The 20,153-nt window shown below is 44.9% G+C and overlaps 1 protein-coding gene across 2 annotated transcripts in view; it reads left to right on the top strand.

Moving 5' to 3' along the window:
• dse (dermatan sulfate epimerase) overlaps positions 1 to 20,153 on the top strand; it is a 102,361-nt gene that overhangs the window by 77,215 nt on the left and 4,993 nt on the right. For both annotated transcript variants that reach the window (XM_038799635.1, XM_038799636.1), the window contains 2 exons: positions 8,245 to 8,484; positions 13,932 to 14,139. In XM_038799635.1, coding sequence (XP_038655563.1) covers positions 8,245 to 8,484; positions 13,932 to 14,139 — 448 coding nt within the window. The remainder of the gene's footprint in view (positions 1 to 8,244; positions 8,485 to 13,931; positions 14,140 to 20,153) is intronic.

Here is a 20,153-nt window from a genome sequence, read left to right as displayed (position 1 = left end):
ACTGTGACTGGGAACCTCTTGGGACAGCTGGTTTCCCGTATTTATAGGGAGAGAGCAATTCTAGCTGGGCCATCGACACGTCCAAGTGACCTACTGAAATTAACTCCAGGGCTTATTTTACCTGATTGACATTTTGACTCCATTGGGGAATGGAGAGGAGGGAAGGAAGAGGCACAGGGGCAGGGGTGATCACAGTCAAAGTTGTACAGTGTGGGGGGGCAAGACCTTGGCGGGAGATTGTGAGCCAAAGATTAGGGTATGAGAAGTGTCAGTTGATCATGGACGGACGAGCAATTAAGCATATTTGTTCCCTCATCCAAATCATTAATATATATTGTGGACCCCAGCTATTCACAATATATATTAATGATTTGGATGAAGGAACAAAATGTAACATCTCAAAGTTTGCATATGATAACAAATTAGGTGGGAGGGTGAATTGTGACGAGGATGCAGGGATCCTACAGCAAGATCTGGACAGGTTGGGCGAGTGGGCAAACCAATGGCAGATGCAGCATAATTTGGATAAGTGTGAGGTTATTCATTTTGGAAGCAAAAACGGGAAGGCAGGTTACTATCTGAATGGTTGTAAATTGGGAGAGGGGAATGTGCAGCGGGACCTGGGTGTCCTTGTGCACCATTCGCTGAAGGTAAGTATGCAGGTGCAGCAGACGGTAAAGAAGGTTAATGGTATGTTGGCCTTCATTGCAAGAGGTTTCGAGTATAGAAGCAGGGACGTGTTGCTGTAATTGTACAGGGCCTTGGTGAGGCCACACTTGGAGTATTGTGTGCAGTCTTGGTCTCCTTCTCTGAGGAAGGATGTTCTTGCTCTCGAGGGAAGGCAGCGAAGGTTTACCAGACTGATTCCAGGGATGGCGGGACTGTAATATGAGGAGAGATTGACTAGGTTGGGATTGTTCTCGCTGGAGTTCAGAAGAATGGGGGGGATCTCATAGAGACTTATAAAATTCTAACAGGACTAGACAGGGTAGATGTAGGGAAGGTGTTACCAATGATGGGTGTGTCCAGAACCAGGGGTCACAGCCTGAGGATTCAGGGTAAACCATTTCGGACAGAGATAAGGAGACATTTCTTCACACAAAGAGTGGTGAGCCTGTGGAATTCATTACCACAGGACGTAGTTGATGCTAAAACTTTGAATATATTCAAGAGGGGGCTGGGTATAGCACTTGGGGAGAATGGGATCAAAGGCTAAGTGGAGAAAGCAGGATTAGGCTATTGAGTTGGATGATCAGCCATGATCGTGATGGATGGCGAAGCAGGCTCGAAGGGCCAAAAGGCCTCCTCCTGCTCCTATCTTCTATGTATGTATCTATCAATATTTTAAAAGCAAAGTACTGTGAAATCTGAAATAAAAACGCAAAATGCTGGATAAACGCAGCAGGTTTGGCCGCATCATTGGAGAGGGGAGTTAGCGTTTCGAGTCTGTATGATTCTTCCTTAGCCCTGAAGAACAGTCAGACAGACTCAAAACCTTAACTCTGTTTATCTCTCCACAGATGTTGCTGGACCTGCTGAATTCATCCAGCATTTTCTGTTTCAATTTAAGAAATTAAGTTTGTTGGTGCAGGCGGGCTTCTCTCCGGCCTGAGGCAATGCTGCACCTACTTTATAGATTCAGCCTTTCACACCTCCTTTTACCTGCTGGGTTTCCCCAGCCCTAAGAAACACAACCACAATGAGTTTTTTAAAAAAAATTAAAATCTCTTTAAATGGAGGCCTCCTGGGGCCGTTCTCTTGCTCGCTTCCTTTAAATCTAGAAGTTTGGAGTCAGGTTTGATATTTCTACATATTTTATTTTTCATCTGCACCCAACCCAATCAGATCTTGGGGGTTAATGTTCAAGCCTTAGGGCTGGGTTAGCCATTGCAGGCTGCCTGTTTTGCAGCTGCCGGAGCAGCATGTCTCTACTACCTTCCTGTGACATCGAAGGGGCAGCCAGAGGCCTCGCATGTGTTGCTGTTATGTGGGTCAACAGCATCATTTATGCAAACTCCTCCAAGCTTTTGGCATGAGGCCTGGGTTGTCCACTGATCAGTGGGAGGGCTGATCATATGTTTTGTTGAATTCCTGGATGTCCTCTTAATTCACTGGAACTTCATTAATGCCCATAGATACTCATATTGAAGTCAGGAGAGCCAAACATCTGTCAAGTGGAGCCATCTAGTGTTAGTTTACATGTTTGCATTATATTAGTTTGACACAGGCATTCATTTCTTTTAAAATGGGAGTAATGTGTGTGTCTAGATGTTGGGTAAGATACGAAACACAGCCAATATCGCACACTGTAATTATCTCCCCGGCACCCAAATGTATATTTGCCTCCCCAACCACCCCCCCCCCCCCCCCCCCCCCCCCTTTGCCAGGTGTACAGAGCTGCCGCTGTCGTGCTGGTGCACAATACCCTACCAGTTATTCTATTTCATTTTTTATTGTATTTTTTTTTACTGTGTACTATTTTCTTCTCTTTGGTATGTTTGGGTGTGCCTTTCTCTTCTATATATGTGTATATATATGTTTCTTATCCTGTGTACATAACGGTAATTATACCTTGTTCAAAAACCCAATTAAAAAAGACATTTATAAAAAAGATACACTTTGGCATTGTCTGTCGTGAGCCTCACCGATTTAACAGGCTGCACACACTTTACATTCTATGCTCAAGGTTAAGGAACCACTGCCTTGGGGCACAGGGGCCGGACAGTTTTTCGGCGTGCGAGTGCATGAAAGACAAGTGGTGTGCAGCCCACCACCTCCCCCCACCCCCCAGTTGCCTCACATGCAATGGGTGGATGGGCTCTAAAATTAGTAGCCCGCCAGCCATATTTAAATAAATAATTTAAGATCAATTGAGCTTGCTACTAAGCCAACCAACCAGGATAAAACATTGCCCACAGCATAACATGGTTGATTTGGGCAGGCAGGCAGCAGTGGGCATTGTGTTTAATTAGGTCAGGTTGAAAAAGGGCCAGAAATAAGAGGGGGGTGGGGTGGCCGGCATATAATGCCGGGGGTACTCTGTGGACATTGAGGACACCCCCGCAAGATGTTACACTCCCCTTTGTTCCTTGCCACCTGCCCTCCAAAACACAATCTTCTCACCTCACCTCCCCCTGCCCCCACTCCCTGAGTTCTCAAACCCCTCTACTCCCTAAAGCCCAGGACATACTCATCTCCAGCAGCCATTGCTCTTTGTATTGCTCCTCCTTGCAGTCCCAGCAGGCTCCAGTTATGGGTTCTGGTGCTGCAAGGACTGACCCAGCTGCCTGCCAACCTGGAGGCAGGGCTATCACCCACTTAGGGGCAGAAATCACACTCACACCTAGCTTGGCCCTCTGGCAGCGAGTTATGGCAATGCGTTGGCTATCAGCCAACTTTTCATCTCGGAGGGAGAGGATGATGCTTTCCATCTGGCGGCATGCCCCAATCCTTCACCCACCCCCATAAAATCCAACCTCAGGTCTTGGCAGAAAGTCAAAAGGAGAAAGTAAAGGAGGACATTTTTTTTAAATGCCAGCAGGTCGAGAATGCAGAATCACCAGAGAGTTGTTCTTGTTTTAATTTGACCGGCTGCCTAATGTTGTTTTGAAGCTATTTTGGTACCTGACTTTTCAAAAGAGGACTGATCTACCATTCATATACATCTATAAGTTATTGTTTTGTGAACACAGCTTCTGTATAGTGCAGCGGGAGGCCATTCAGCTCATCGAGTCTGCATTGGTTCTCTGAAAGAGCATTTTATCGAGTCCTGCTCCCCTGCTTTATCCAGAAAACCTTATATATTCTTTCTTTTAAGAGAGTAATCTAGTTCCCCTTTGAATGCATTGATCAAACCTGCCTCCACCAACCTCTCAGGAAGTTCGTCCCAGACTCCAACCTTCCACGGGGTGAAAACATTTTCCTCACATCACTCCTTTTGTAGAATATTTTGACTTTGTGCCCCCTCTAGTTCGTGATGCTCTCGAGTAGGAACGGTTTCTCACTATATACCCTATCCATACCCCTCAGGATCTTGAATATCTTTATCAAGTGTCCTCTCAGCTTTCTTTTCTCCAAGGAAAATATTCCCAATCTCTCTAATCTATCCGCACAGGTCAATTTGTTTATCCCTGGGATCATTCTTGTTTATCTCTCCAGTGCCTTCACGTCCTTCCTCAAATATGGCACCCAAAACTAGATGCAGTACTCCAGATGAGGCCTAACATATTCAACATGATTTCCTTACTCTTATGCTCAATTCCTCTATTGATAGAGCCGAGGATACTATATGCTTCATGAACTATTCAACAACATTGCACTTATCAACCTTCTCTGCCACCGCCTCAAAAAACTCCAGCAAATTAATGAAACATGATTTTCCCTTCATGGTGACCCCATTCTGCCTTTAATTATCCTGTACTTGTCTCCTGTACCTGTCTAAATGACTACTTATTTTTGTCCCAAACCCCAAACTAGAGTTTCCAGAAGTTTCCTAGCACCCGTTTTTGAACAAGAGCGTAACATTTATGATTCTCTAGTCCTCTGGCACCACCACTGTGTCTGAGGAAGGCTGGAAGATTATAACTGGTGCCTCTGCAACTTCCACTCTCATTTCTCTCAGTACCCTGGGATGCATCTCATCTGGTCCTGGCACCGTATCAATTTTAGTAAAGTAAAGTAAAGATAGCTCCCACCTCAATTGTAAATTCTTCTGGTGTACCAGTTAACTCCTCTCTCACCCCAGCATGGGTTGCATCTTCTTCCTTTGCAAAGACAGATTCCAAGTACATCTGCTATTTCTCCTGCCTCCCTGACCTACGCGGTCCTACTCTTTCTATCTCCACCCTTTTTTATTATTTGTATGTTTATAGACAACCTGGGGATTTCCTTTTATGTCAGCTGCCAGTTTCTTTTCATGCTCTCTTCTTGCATTTCTTGTTTTTACACTTGATGCCAAGCATCTCTCGTTATCAAAAATAAAAAGTTGCAATTTTAGGAAAAAGAAAATTGAATTGATGTAGTTCCTTTTAAGGCTTTCCACTAACCTTTTTATGGAAATGATTTTGGAATATGTTTAATACTTGGTTTGAGTCGTGCAGTTTTACTCAAAAGAATATGCAAAGTCTGGGACTAGGGGGCATAGTCTAACAATTGGAATCAGGCCTTTCAGGAGAGAAATTTGGAAACACTTCTAAACACAAAGGTGGCTTTGACGCTTTCTTCCACAAAGAGCAATTAATGCTCGATCAATTGTTAATAGAAAACAGAGATTTTCCGTTATCCAAAGGTATTAAGGGATTTCGAGACAAAGGCAAGTATATGGAGCTAGATCTCAGATCAGCCATGATCTCACTGAATGACAGCACAGGTTCGAGGGGTTAAATAATGTACACCTATTCCAATGGGGTGACTCAATGCCTGGTCCAATGGGTGAAGAGAGCACAGTGCTTTCTGCATAAATTGGCACCTGAAAATTGCATTGCTGCCTTAATTAAATACGTCATTTAGTTTATTACGAGTGTGTTCTACCTGAAAGAGGCAGGTGCCTGGGTTGCTCATGGAAGCTTCCCTTCCGACCACAATGCGGAATCAAGAGTGGCAATAATGAACTTTGGCCTGCCCACCAGTGGGATTTTCCAATTCCTCTGAGAGTGAACCCCTGTCAGTTTCTGGCAGAGGAGGGTGTAAACAGCGAGAACCCTCATTGAGCCCGCCACTGGCCAATAGCAGACTGTCCCCGCCACTGTGAAACACACCCTGGGGGCACAGAAAAACCCACCCTAAGTCTTTTACCATGAATTTGAGACAACATCCCTCCCATTCCACTCAATAATTAGGACCAGGGAATCAAAAGCAGCAATAGAGACGCAGGCAATCAGTGAGCTCCAGCAAAAAGCAGAGTTAAGGAAAATAGTTAAGTCACTTATACAGAGACAAGTCAAACCGATTGAGTGAAATTAATCAAATCAAAATTGCAGCTCAGCAATTCTAAATCTGGTCAGGTGATTATGTAGTCCACTTTTTACAAGAGTTGCAAATGTGAAAACACATGAAGAGATATAAATATCTGGTTCCGATCACAAGGGGGTGCTATTGTTACATTTGGATTACAGTACAGTATCATGAAGTTGAGAATTGAGAAGTTTGAACTTACTTTGGCATATGCCATGTGGGAAGCAGGAGTGACAGACATCGTAAACAAAATAATTTGTAACAACGGATGTTTGGCTTTATTGAGGGGGCACGGGGAGAGGTGGAGGAGGAAGAAAATAAGATCAACAGTTCACATAATTTTTGGCGCATGATATTTTCATTTCATTTTCTCACAATATTTGGCAAATATTTTGGCAAACCATTGTCAATCAAATATTATTTTTTTTAAATATTCTAAAATAAACTCATTCCAAAAATAACAAAAGTTCTGTTGTCAAGATTAAGATAACCTGTGTTTAATTTATAGCTTCGAGAGTATCTTCATTTCCAAAAGTTTTTAATAAGGTCTGGGATTCTCTGTTTCTGCCGCTTTTCAATGTGATTTCCCATTGAAGCCATCCTGTGTAGCCAAGAAACCTGCAGGTGGGGTGCACTGGTAGCGGGAACAGAGAATGCCAACGGCTGGAAAATTCCGGCCAAGGCACTCAACATAGCTGTACAAGGGAAAGCAAAATTATATCAAATATTTTGAGCATTATGCGGTCTACTTCCACTTCCATTACTCTCCCTGCCTCAGTTCATCTGCGACTGAAACCCATATCCGTGTCCTTGTTACCTTTAGGCTTGACTATTCGTGCACGTAAACCTATGTAAACCTGATGCCAACCAAAACTCTGCTGCCAGTGTCTTAACTGGCACAAGATGTGTCCACCCATCACCCCTGTGTTTTCTAACCTACATTGGCTTCTGGTTAAGCATTACCTCCATTATGATATTGTCACCCTTTGTTTCAAATCCCTCCAAGGCCACACCTTTTCGTACTTCTTATGACTCCAGGCCCACAAAACTCCATCTCGGGCCTGTTGCGCATCCAAGGCACTGAGTTCTGGAATTCCCTTTCAGAACCTCTCCGCCACTCTACCTCTCTTTCCTTCTTTAATATGCTGTTTTAAACTACCTCTTTGACCAAGCTTTTGGGCATCTGCCTTAATATCGCCTCGTGTGACTGGGTGACGTAGTTTGATTGATGATACTCTTGTAAAATAGTTTAGAATGTTTTACTGAGTATGATATATGTATATTAACACACAAGGTAATAATGTGTGCAGCACAGAAATAGACATTTACATCAACTGGCGCCAGCAACAAATTTGTTTCCCCCCCTTTGCTTGTGTGAGTAGCTAATCTTAACCCTTGCTTCCTGCTTGCTGTTTTATAGCCAGCTTGCTCTTCATTCTGCTTTTTATTTCCTGACTCCACATTGTCTATTTGTAGTCATTAATCCACTGTCATTTAGAATTTAGAACAGTACAGCACAGAACAGGCCCTTCGGCCCTCAATGTTGTGCCGAGCCATGATCACCCTACTCAAACCCACGTATCCACCCTATACCCGTAACCCAACCCCCCTTAACCTTACTTTTTTATTAGAACACTACGGGCAATTTAGCATGACCAATCCACCTAACCCGCACATCTTTGGACTGTGGGAGGAAACCGGAGCACCCGGAGGAAACCCACGCACACAGGGGGAGGATGTGCAGACTCCACACAGACAGTGACCCAGCCGGGAATCGAACCTGGGACCCTGGAGCTGTGAAGCATTTATGCTAACCACCATGCTACCCTGCTGCCCATTGTATCATTGTATCTTGTCGAAGACCTTGTCAAAGTGCATAATCAAATATGTTACATCTAGCACTTCATTATTACTCTTGTGTATTCTTTATTCAATTATTTGAAGAATGAACAAAAAATTGGTCAAACATGACCTTTTGAACTTATTTATTAAGTTTTTCGTTTCTGATGTTTTTCTGTCACTTCTTCCAATAAAGCTTCCACTTTCTTACCACTGGTTTTCCGCTATATCGACTATTGTTCCCAGGTATTCTAGTTTTCTTTTTAAGCACAGGAATAGCACTAGTGGTTTGCCTGTCCTCTGGCACCATCTCCATTTCTAATGAATTTTATTGAACAAAAATCAGGCATTTGCTCAAAGGTATCATTTTGTAAGAGTTGCTATTGTTGAAATTGTCATTTTAGTATGTCATCAATTTTACTCAGATGCTTTCTTTCTCATTGTGATCCCTAGGTTATCTCCAAGAAGCTTACCTATGGACAAAACAAGTCCTTGCTATTCTGGAGAAGTCGATGGTCCTACTAAAAGATATTAAGGATGGCTCCTTGTATGAAGGCGTGGCTTATGGCAGTTACACCACCAGATCCCTATTTCAATATATGTTTCTTGTACAAAAGCACTTCAATATCAGTCACTTTGATAACCCCTGGATCAAGCAGCATTTTGCTTTCTACTATAGGACTGTTCTACCGGGTAGGGACTTGTCATTTAAAAATTTTTTAATTCCATATTGTTTTTTTAAACACAAGGAGCTGCACTTTAAGGTCTACAAAATGTTATGTTTCACACAGGTGACAAGGTGATACATAAAATGTCTATCCAAATGCATTTTAAATAAGTATTCATTTGGTGTCCATGATTACCCTAATGATAAACTCATAGTCCCAGTTGTGCTACTAAAAGGATACTTCACAGGACATGAGATGAAACAGCTGGTTTAGCACAGTGGGCTAAACAGCTGGCTTGTAATACAGAACAAGGCAGCAGCGCGGATTCAATTCCCGTACCGGCCTCCCCGAACAGGCGCCAGAATGTGGAGACTAGGGGCTTTTCACAGTAACTTCATTGAAGCCTACTTGTGACTGTAAGCTATGATTATTATTATTAAAACAGAAAAGGAAATGGTCAGATGGTTGGAAATTGGGTGCTCAACACAAGTTTTTTCCTTTAACCAGACCATTGCTTCTTTCAAAAGTGTTCTCCATTCAAAGGAAGGGATCATTGGAGTTAATGATATTTGCCGAATGCAATATGTGCAAAATACTGCAGCAAAACAAAAATCCGATGTTTTATCCAAATGCGTACAAACTTGTGCAAATCTTAATTATGGATTTAAACCTGGCAACAACAAATTGAATTCATATAGCATCTTTAACGCAGTAAAATGTCCGAAGGCTGTTCACAGATTCATTGTAAAACTATTTTTAAATTTTATTTATAAGTTTAGAGTACACAATTATTTTGTTTTCCAATTAAGGGGCAATTTAGCATGGCCAATCCACCTCACCTGCACATCTTTCTGTTGTGGGGATGAAAGCCACGCAGACATGGGGAGAATGTGCAAACTCCACACGGGCAGTGACCCAGGGCTGGGTTTCGAACCCAGGTCCTCAGCGCCGCAGTCCCAGTGCTCACCACTGCGCCACATGCCGTCCTGTAAAACAAAATATGGCGCCGTGGAATAATTTAACCTGCCTTTTAAATGTGCAAACGGTCACATAAATGCCACCTGGACATGGAGTTTTAGGGTTTTCAGATGATAAGATTTTTTTTTTGTTCATTTGCTTTATTTGAATCCTTAGATTGTTGCAACTCATTATCGTTACAAAACAATTCTGATTTGAAAATATGTAGGGTGCGATTTAACTAAATGAGAACAAAGTCCCATAACGAGCGCGTTTAGTCGCATGTTTCCTGGCACAGCATGGCATCCCGATCTCTGGAGCCCCTGAAGTGACTCTCCCCTCAAGCCCCAAAGCATTATGGGTTGGTCCCGACTCCTGCAAAACCCCAAAGTTCTCCACCTTAAAGACAGACTGGCCTGACCTCACCCCACTATTCTGGATAAAGTCCCAAACAATGCCTCACAAAAGCTCTCCAGCTTCTCACAACCCCAGAACATGTGATTATGATTCCAAAGACCCCGTTCACACTTCTCACACCCGTCGGTCACCCCCTGGAAGAACCCACTCATCCTCGCCTAGGTTATGTGCACCACCTTGAACTGCATCAAGCTTATCCTCGCGCAGGAGGAGATTGAGTTCATCGCCTCACACCAGAGTCCCCATCCTATTTCCCTCCCCAATTCTTCGTCTGACTTAGGGCAGCACGGCGCCACAGTGGTTAGCAATGCTGCCTTATGGCGCTGAGGCCCCGGCTCTGGGTCACTGTCTGTGTGGAGTTTGCACATTCTCCCCATGTTTTGCTTGGGTTTTGCCCCCACAACCCAAAAGATGTGCAGGCTAGGTGGATTGGCCACGCTAAATTGCACCTTAATTGGAAAAAATTAATTGGATAATCTAAATTTATTTTTAAAAACTCATCCTCCAACTAACGCTTTATCCTCACCCCCTTGGCGTTGTCTTGCTCCCCCAGCTGCCAGTATATGTAACCAATCCTACCCTCCCCCAAGTTGTTAGGGAGCATCAGTTGTCCAACAGCATGTACTCCGGTAACTGGGAACGCCTGCCACTCTTTTGTGCAAAGTCCCACACCTGCATGTACCTAAACTCGCTACCTGATAGCAGCTCAAACCTCTCCTGCAGTTTGGCCAGCGCCACAAACCTCCCCTCCGAGAACATACCCCTAACCCGCTCCAGCCCCACTTCCATCCACTTCCAATCCACCCCCCCTGCCCCACCCCCCCCCCCCCCCCCCCCCCACCCCCCCACCGGCTTAAACCTGTGGTTCCTACAAAGTGGCGTCAGCCGACTTTAAATGCCTCTTCAACTGGTTCCATTTACTGATAGTCAACTGCACCACCAAACTTCCCGTATACGTCTCTGGGACTAACGGAAAGGGGGCTGACACCAGAGCCCTCAGACTTCTGCCAGATTCCTCCTCTAACCAAGGGCAGAATGGTAGCATAATAGTTAGCACAGTTGCTTCACAGCTCCTGGGTCCCAGGTTCAGGTCACTGTCTGTGCAGAGTCTGCACATTCTCCCTGTGTCTGCGTGGGTTTCCTCCGGATGTTCTGGTTTCCTTCCACAGTCCAAAGATGTACAGAGGACACCATCTTAGACTAAAGGGACGATCCTTTAAAACAGAGATGAGGAGGAATTTCTTCAGCCAGAGGGCGGTGAATCTGTGGAACTCATTGCCGCAGAAGGCTGTGGAGGCCAATTCACTTTAAGACAGGGATAGATAGATTCTTGATTAATAAGGGGATCAGGGGTTATGACAAGAAGGCAGGAGAAAGGGGATGAGAAAATATCAGCCATGATTGAATGGCGGAACAGACTCGATGGGCCAAGGGGCCTAATTCTACTCCTATGTCTTATGGTCTTATGGGTTAGGTGGATTGGCCATGCTAAATTGCCCTTAGTATCCACAAAAAGGTTGGGTGGGGTTACTGGGTTAAATGGATAGGGTGGAGGTATGGGCTTTAAGTGGGGTGCTCTTTCTAATGGGCCAAGTGGCCTTCTTCTCGATGGGCCGAATGGCCTCCTTTTGCACTGTAAATTCCATGAAGTCTATGAATCTAAGCCACTCTGCCTCCCCCCCCCCCCCCCCCCCCCCCCCACCTCCCTCCCTTTCTGTCTCTGCCTCTGTAGCAGAGCACTCTTCACCCATGGTACGGTACCTTCCCCGCCCATATAAACTCCAAAATCAGTGCTCCACCCTCTGGTAGAATAAATTTTAAAATTACCAACACCACTGGGTGGCATATTTCCATGGAATCAAATCAAAGGATAAATTCCTTATTCCTACACGACAATCATGAAAATCATGCCCAAAGGGAGTGCAAGATAAACGTGGGGTAATAGTACAATAGTCCTAATTCTTCAACCCACACCTTGTGAACATGTCTTTCCCTGAGGGCTGTAATTTACTTTTTTGTGTGTGGTGTTGGCAATTTTAAAAAAAGTTGTGCACTTGTATAGCAGCTTAAAGAAACATTCCAAATCACTCATATACAATGAATTGCTTTGATGTGCAGTTGCTGTGTTATAAAAGTGAACATAACAACCATTTTATATGCAGCAGAGTCCCTGAAACAGGTTTGGGACACGAGACTGATTAATCTATTGCTGGTGGCATTGGCTGAGGAAGGATCATTGGCCAAGACATTATCTTCTCTTCTTTGATTAGTGGCCTAAAGCACTGAAACACTGATACAGGCAGACAGGGTCAGATCGGAAGACCTCTGACAATACAGCACTAACTCAGTACTTCAAAGTTTAGTTTATACATACAGTAGATCATCATTTTGAGTGCTCTGCCTGAAGGCAAGCCCTTGATTCATCATGAGCCATTTTTTTGACAGTTCCATACAGTAGATACTAGGGTTGAATTCATAAAATCACTCTCCCCAGTAGTAACATCAGTAGTTGAATTTGGCTATATTTCTAATGTTTTTCCATATATAAGGGTATAACATTGTGAATAGCCCCTGCCAAAGTTATCAGTTATGCTCTGAATTGGTAAAGCTGCCTGGAGGGAATGTGGGGCTGGATTCTCTCGGCCGAGGCTGGGCCGGAGAAACGCCGCGACCAGAGCAAGTCACGCCATGCCGCCCCAATCTGTGGAGAGTCGGCTCCCTTGGCGCCAGCGTGGTCAGCGCGGCGCCGGTCGGGGGCCACTTTGCGGGGCCCCCATGGCGATTCGCAGCCCAGGATGGGCCGAACGGCCTTAACAAAAAACCCGAGTCCCGCCGGCGCCGTTCACACTTGGTCTTAACTTGCGGGACCTCGGTGTGGAAAGGTCCAGGGGTCGGCCTGTGGGCGGGGGGAAGGGTCCTCCGCTGTGGCCTGGCCTGTGATCGGGGCCCACCGATCAGCGGGCCAGCCTCTCGGGCTGGGGGCCTTCTTTCTTCTGCGCCGGCCCCTGCCCCCGTAGCCCTGCGCCACGTTGCGTCGGGGTCGGTGCGGAGAAGGGAGCCACTGCACATGTGCGCATTGGCACCAGTGCCACTGCGCGTGCACGGACCCCGCAGCACCCTGTTGACGCCGGGATCGGCTGCTGGAGTGGGGTCGGTCGCTCCAGTGCTGTGCTGGCCCCCTGTAGGTGCCAGAATTGCTGATCCTGGGGCCATGTTGACGGCGTCAGGAAACGCGTCGGCCTTTACGACGGCATCAACACTTAACCTCAGGATCAGAGAATTCCGTCCATGATTTTTGTAAGTGACCTATGATGGGACCAGATTTGATCCATGTTTAAGAGATTGGTTTATTTTTTGTACTTATAAGAGAAAACCTCAATGACAATTTGGTAACAATCTAAGCAATTGAGTTATAAGAATAATCTTTTATAATAATCTTTATTGTCACAAGTAGGCTTACATTAACATTGCAATGAAGTTACTGTGTAAATCCCCTGGTCACCACACTCAGGCGCTTGTTCGGGTATACAGAGGGAGAATTCAGAATGTCCAAATTACCTAACAGCACATCTTTTGGTATTTGTGGGAGGAAACCGGAGCACCCAGCGAAAACCCACGCAGACACGGGGAGAACGTGCAGCCTCCGCACAGACAGTGACCCGAGCCAGGAATCAAACCTGGGACCTCGCCAAGAGGAGCCAATTATTTTTATTTTTCCAATTAAGGGGAAATTTAGCATGGCCAATCCACCTAATCAGCACATCTTTGGGTTGCGGGGGTGTAACCCACGCAGACTTAGGGAGAATGTGCAAACTCCACACGAACAGTGACCCAGGGCCGAGATTCGAATCCGGGCCCTCAGACCCGCAGTCCCAATGCTAACCACTGTGCCACTTGCCACCCGAAGTTAATGTGGATATCTAGTGGCACAAATATCTTGAACAACATTGATGCACCCTATCAGTCATGCCTCTCATTTTAATGGTCCTGCTTTCCGAATTACCTTTGGGAAAGCAATGTTCAATTTAATTTTGTTTTACTGTTACTTCATTCTGTAGTTTCTGTTTGACGCTAAATTTTAATTTTGGTGTCGTCTAGGCTTCAGAAGAACTGTGGCTATTGCTGATTCCAACTTCAACTGGTTCTACGGGCCTGAAAGTCAATTGGTGTTTCTGGATACCTACGTACTGCGCAATGGCAGTGGCAACTGGTTAGCAGAGCAAATCAGAAAGAATCGAGTACAGGAGGGACCGGGTACACCAGCCAAAGGACAGAGATGGTGCACACTCCACACTGAATTTCTGTGGTAAGGTGACAACAAAACCAGTGAATGAAATAACCTGGGGTAAAATAAACAAGGAAGCTGGTCAGTCATTGGTTAAGTGGAGGGCCTTGATTTGAGTTCTCCCGAGGTACCAGGAGCTCCTCATGGGCAGCATTGCAAGCAACATTCACGATAAAATGCGTACGCTGCTGCCATCCTCTTTACCACATTGCAGGAACATATTGTGCCTATGGCGAGGTGCCTCTGGCAAAGAAGGTTTCAGCAGCACCTAACTGCCCCTCTCTGCCTCACCTCTCCTGGGAATCAAGCCAGATGCATCTGAGCATATGTTGACTGTCACCCAAAGTTTACATGTTGCTTCATCAGCTATACAATTTGCACCTGCCTTCAGTATGATGGAAGGAACGACACAGGTAACTTCCGGCTTGGCAACAACCTTCATGTTTGAGACACGAGCCCAGTGTTGTATAGCACGTTTTCTAATCACTTTAACCAGGTCTTCAAGCGAAGAGCTTTGGCAAATGAATGTATCTATTGTGAGACCCATTCTATCGCCTGGGAACTCAGTGACATAGGAACATAGAAAAAAATAAAAAAGGACCTTGAATAGACCACTCGGCCCTTCGAGCTTGCTTTGCCATTGATCATGATCATGGCTCATCATGCAACTCAGTAACCTGTTCCTGCCTTCCCCCATATCCTTTGATCCCTTTCACCCCAAGAGCTAGCTCTAACCTCTTGAAAACATACAATGTTTTGGCGGTCAACTACTTTCTGTGATAGCAAATTCCACTGACTTCCCATTCTCTGGGTGAAGAAATTTCTCCTCATCTCAGTCCTAAATGGTCTACCCTGTATCATCAGACTGTGACCCCTGGTTCTGGACACCCCCACCATCAGGAACATCCTTCCTGCAGCTACCCTGTCTAGTTTTGTTAGAACTTTATAACTTTCTGTGAGATCCCCCCTCATTCTACTCAACTCCAGGGAATATAATCCTAACCGACTCAATGTCTCCTCATATGTCAGTCCCGCCATCCCAGGAATCAGTCTTGCAAACCTTCGCTGTACTCGCTCGGTAGCAAGAACATCCTTCTTCAGATAAGGAGACCAGAACTGCACACAATACTCCAGGTGTGGTCTCACCAAGGCCCTGTGTAATTACAGCAAGACATTTCTGCTCCTGTACTCAAATCCTCTTGCTATGAAGGCCAACATACCATTTGCCTTCTTTACCGCCTGCTGCACCTGTATGCTCACTTTCAGCGACTGGTGTACAAGGACACCCAGGTCTCGTTGTACATCCCCCTCTCAATCTATGGCCATTCAGATAATAATCTGCCTTCCTGTGATTGCTACTAAAGTAGATAACGTCACATTTATCCACATCTGCTATGCATTTTCCCACCCACTCAACTTGTCTAAATCACACTGAAGCATCTTGGTATCCTTCTCACAGCTCATACTTCCACCCAGCTTTCTTTCATCTGTAAATGTGAAGATATTACTTTTAGTTCCCTCATCTAAATCAGTGTTTTTCGAACTTTTTTCCTGGGATCCACTTTTGCCAACCAGCTGACCATCGCAACCCACGCCATCAACCTTCAAGACATACGCCAGGTTCACTTACCTTTAATGCAAAAGAGGAGCCTGTTTGGTCCTCATGATCAGGTTCAAAGGAGGCGAGGGCAGTGTGCATATCAGGTGTACACTTCAGCCAGTTCCTTTGTGCCGTCTTCATCTTTATGAAAATAGAAAATTCTACCTCGCACATGTAGGTAATTGTGAAGGGCAATAGCAACAAAATATGCATTTTATTCAGCACTGGATAATCCTGGGAGATGCTCCTCCAGAATGCTGACAGCCTCATGGGTTTTTGATGTGTTTTAATGTGGTATTACAGGTCAGCTACAGCAGGGTCGTCTTTTAATTTGGAGTCAGCTCTAAATTAATAACTGACAACTGACTCTGGGGTCCCAACCTCAAATGGAATTTTTCACCCACCGCTTTTCTTTCAAAATCTGAAACTTCTCCTCTCATTTGCCTGTATTTCACTACATATAACACACATGCATTTTGCATCCTAATTTGCATTGCCACACTTGACAAAACCATACCTCAAGAAATCATCTTTATACTGTTTTGGTTAACAGCCTCCAAAGAAAAAACCTGAGGCCCCGGAGCTCTGGTCAGAGCTAACACCAGCACTGCGTCATTCTGCCCTGGACTCTCCTGTGTTGCTCTCTACAGCAGATTCTGTTTTGAGAAACTGCCCAATAGGTAAATTGCCTATTTGAGTCTCTGGTTGGCTCTTACTTTTAAGAAAACCATTCCTGTTCACAGTTCACTTGCCTTGCTTGCCAGCAGCTTGAAAATGGAAGTAGCACTGCTCCTGAATCCTGACGTAATTTCAGAAGATCCAAACTAGCACTCTGCTCTCAGTCTCACTCTTTCTTGCACTCCTTTATCCATCCAGCTCAATGCTCAGTCTCGCTCCTTTGTCCTCTCGGCTTCACCCTGTAATTTGATCTTTTTTTTACTTTATTACCTTGTTTCACCTCAACTTGATCCAACTTTACTTCCCTATTGCTAGTGTTCCGTACTGAAATTCAAGGAGCTGCGTCTTTATAAATGATATGTTGTTTTCCAGTTAACGCATTTTAAACACATTCCCTAACAGCAGCTTCTCACCAGTCAGTTAACTTAGCATTTTCCTGTGCTGTCACTCCTGGATTTCTTTTTCACACTCAGCCCGCTGCCTTAGTACAGGGTGTCTCTCGCAGGTCCAGCTGTCTCTGATCCCAGGAGGAAGGGTTGGTAGACCAAAGCCCTCGCTCCCAGATATAATTTTTTCTTTTAGCTGCAATTGAATCTTCTGCTTGAATCTCTGTATCTTGCATATGAGCATGAGAACGTATTTTGTTGGACTCCTATGAATTGTGAAACACAGAGGATAATAAATAGATTATTTTGAGGAAGATATTTTCACCAAGGAATGGTTGTTTAGCGGATGAAACAAAGGAGAGCTTTTATTCCATATGATATCAAAAATCTGTTGTATTTCTTTGTTGCTGTAAAGAGAAAAGGTATGGTGGTGCCCACACTCTGGATTCTTGTAACACACGATGAGAGGTTCATTAAGGCTTGTTGCTCATACACTCAAAGATGGTGATCTGCTCAAAGCTCGTACAAACACTCTGCTGTGTCGCTACACATTACGTGACATAAAACCAGAAAGAGTGTATTCCCAGATACATAACAGCCCTCCCTCTTCCCTCCCTCTTTACTTCATTGGTGAAACAACAACAATTAATATTTATAGGACAGATCCCCTGATATTTTGGGTGGGATTTACCAGCTTCTCGTGCCCAATTTGGTGATGCAACGAAGCCGTTCAATCTAGTCAGATTTGTGACACTTGAGCCATCACGCGAGATTCAACTAAACCTCATGAGATGTCGCGATCTGAATCTTGCCCACACATTTATACGGCCTAAAGCTTGTAGTTAAGGGTTAATGCTCAGTGAAAAGGGTAAAATGACACCCGTAAAGGGAATAGTGGAACCTTCTCACACCGAAAGTGATGCTCCTTTTCTAGCTGAGCTAGTAAAAGTGTATGAAACAAATGCTATTGGTCGTTATCTCCTGAAGGTATAATATGTAAGATGACTGTACCAACCTCTCAGGGTGAGGCATCGCAAGCTAATTGCACTTCATTTTTGGATTACAATGAAACCAACAGCTCTGACTTCAGTAAAGATTCTTTCATTTCATTACATGCATTCTCATGTTTTTCTGACCAGTGCCTTGCCTGTTTGTCACATAGCCAAGTGTGTTCAGCACACATTTACCATAATAGTTGATCAGTCTGAAAAACAACCTTAATTATGTCACATTTTGAGGATGTGGTGCTTCTAAGATATCTGACATTTTCTTAGGTTCTTTGTGTAATCCATCTTTGTCGATGATATGACCAAGATAATTTATCGTTGGCTTTAAAAAGTCACACTGTTCCTTTTTAACTCAGGTTGTGGCTTTGTAACCGCTTCAGAGTAGTTTCCAAATTTTCCAATTGTTCCTGTTCACTCGAACCGGTGAGGAGTATGTCACCTAAATAACATTGCACTCCATTCAATTCACTTAGAATTTGATCCATGGATCTTTGAAAAAGAGCAGGTGCAGATGTTATTCCAAAAGGAAGACTCTAAAGAAACAAACCTTTGTGCTTTGTGTGTTATGATGGTGAGTAGTGGCTGTGATTGGGCAGCCACATTCATCTGCCTGTGAAAGATCAATTTTATTGAATTTCTGTCTTCCAGCAAAAAGTCCAGCAAACAAGTCTTCAATCAGCAGCAGTGGATAATGATCTACACACAAAACTGGGTTAATAGTTTTAAAATCTTCACACATTCTCCCGTTTTAATACAGAAACAATTGATGTTGCCCAATAACTTGTAGCAACAGGTTCAATGACTCCTGTCATTACTAATCTATCCAGTTCTTCAACTTTAGGTCTGATGGCCTATGGTATGGGTCTACCTTTGAGACATTTGGGTGTGCTGTTTGGCTTGATTTTTAGGTGTAGGCTAAACTGCAGTCATAGAGCCTAGTGAATCTGCAAAAACCTCGGGTGCGATTCTCCGCACTCACGACGGTGCGGAGAATAGCGGGGGTCGTAAATTTTTACGGCCACGCTGGTCTGACGCCCTCCCGCTATTCTCCCCCCCCCCCACGCCCACCTCCCGACACGAATCGCTGCCCGCTGTTTTTTTACGGCGAGCAGCGATTCTCAGCTGGCCAATGGGCCGAATTCCAAGCCCTTTACGACCGTTTTTAGGAACGTCAAACACACCTGGTCTGACCATTCGTAAAAACGGCTGTAAAGTCGCGATCTGGGGAACCATGGCACCGACTGGCACGGCAGTACCGCGGCTGTGCCAAGGGTGCCATGGGCCCGCGATCGGTGCCCACCGATCGCGGGCAGCGGGTACTTTACCCGCGCACTCTTTATCCTTCCGCTGGGGCGGCTGAGGGGCATACCAGCCCGCGCATGCGCGGGTTTCACGCAAATGCATGATGACGTCATTCGCGCATGCGCGGGTTGGAGTCTTCCAATCCGCGCATGCGCGGCTGACGTCATGTGACGCATCAGCCGTTGCAAACTCTGGCAAGCGGGCTTAACGAAATTCGTTATCAGCGGGGAAGAAGCTGTCTTTGAATTTGTTTGTGCGTGTTCTCAGACTTTTGTATCCCCTGCCCGATGGAAGAAGTTGGAAGAGTGAGTAAGCTGAGTGGGTGGGGTCTTTGATTATACTGACTGCTTTCCCCAGACAGCTTCAAAATCCCTGTTGCTCACATCCCGTGCGTGGACACTGCAGCCCAGGCCCCACTCACTTCAACGCAAGCAAGCCTTCCCCGACTGTCGATCTTCTCACTTACAGTTGCAATTGAACACTTTTGTTAAACCTTCACATCGGCAGCAGAGTTTTGTCCGACATCTATATGCGAGTCCGGTCTCCAGAATCTTCTGTTGTTCCCAATGCCGTCCCACAATTCTTTCCAGCGATTTTTCTGCCTCTATTCTCGTCACCCTTTTTGTCTCCTGTTACATTTATTTGTTGCCGTAAAGTCAAAAGGTATGGAGTTGCCCACACTCTGGATTCTTGTTAACACGATGAGAGGTTTATTAAGGGTGGTGCTCATACAATTAAAATGGTGCCCTGCTCAAATCCCACATAAACATTCTGCTGATACCATTACACATTACATGACACAGGACCAGCAAGGATGTATTCCCAGATACAAAACAGTTTCAGACAAGCTAAAGCAATACTTGCCTTTAAATTCCACTTCTTTATATAGAGGGTAATTTTACAAATTTTCCACTGCTAACAGAATTTTATCCATTGGGAATTTATGTCAGAAATGGGGGGGCACGGTAGCATAGTGGTTAGCACAGTTGCTTCACAGCTCCAGGGTCCCAAGTTCGATTCCCAGCTTGGGTCACTGTCTGTGCGGAGTCTGCATGTTCTCCC

The sequence above is a fragment of the Scyliorhinus canicula genome, chromosome 6, assembly GCF_902713615.1.
Source record: "Scyliorhinus canicula chromosome 6, sScyCan1.1, whole genome shotgun sequence".
Taxonomy (NCBI): Eukaryota; Metazoa; Chordata; class Chondrichthyes; order Carcharhiniformes; family Scyliorhinidae; genus Scyliorhinus; species Scyliorhinus canicula.
This window is presented reverse-complemented; position numbering and strand designations above follow the sequence as displayed.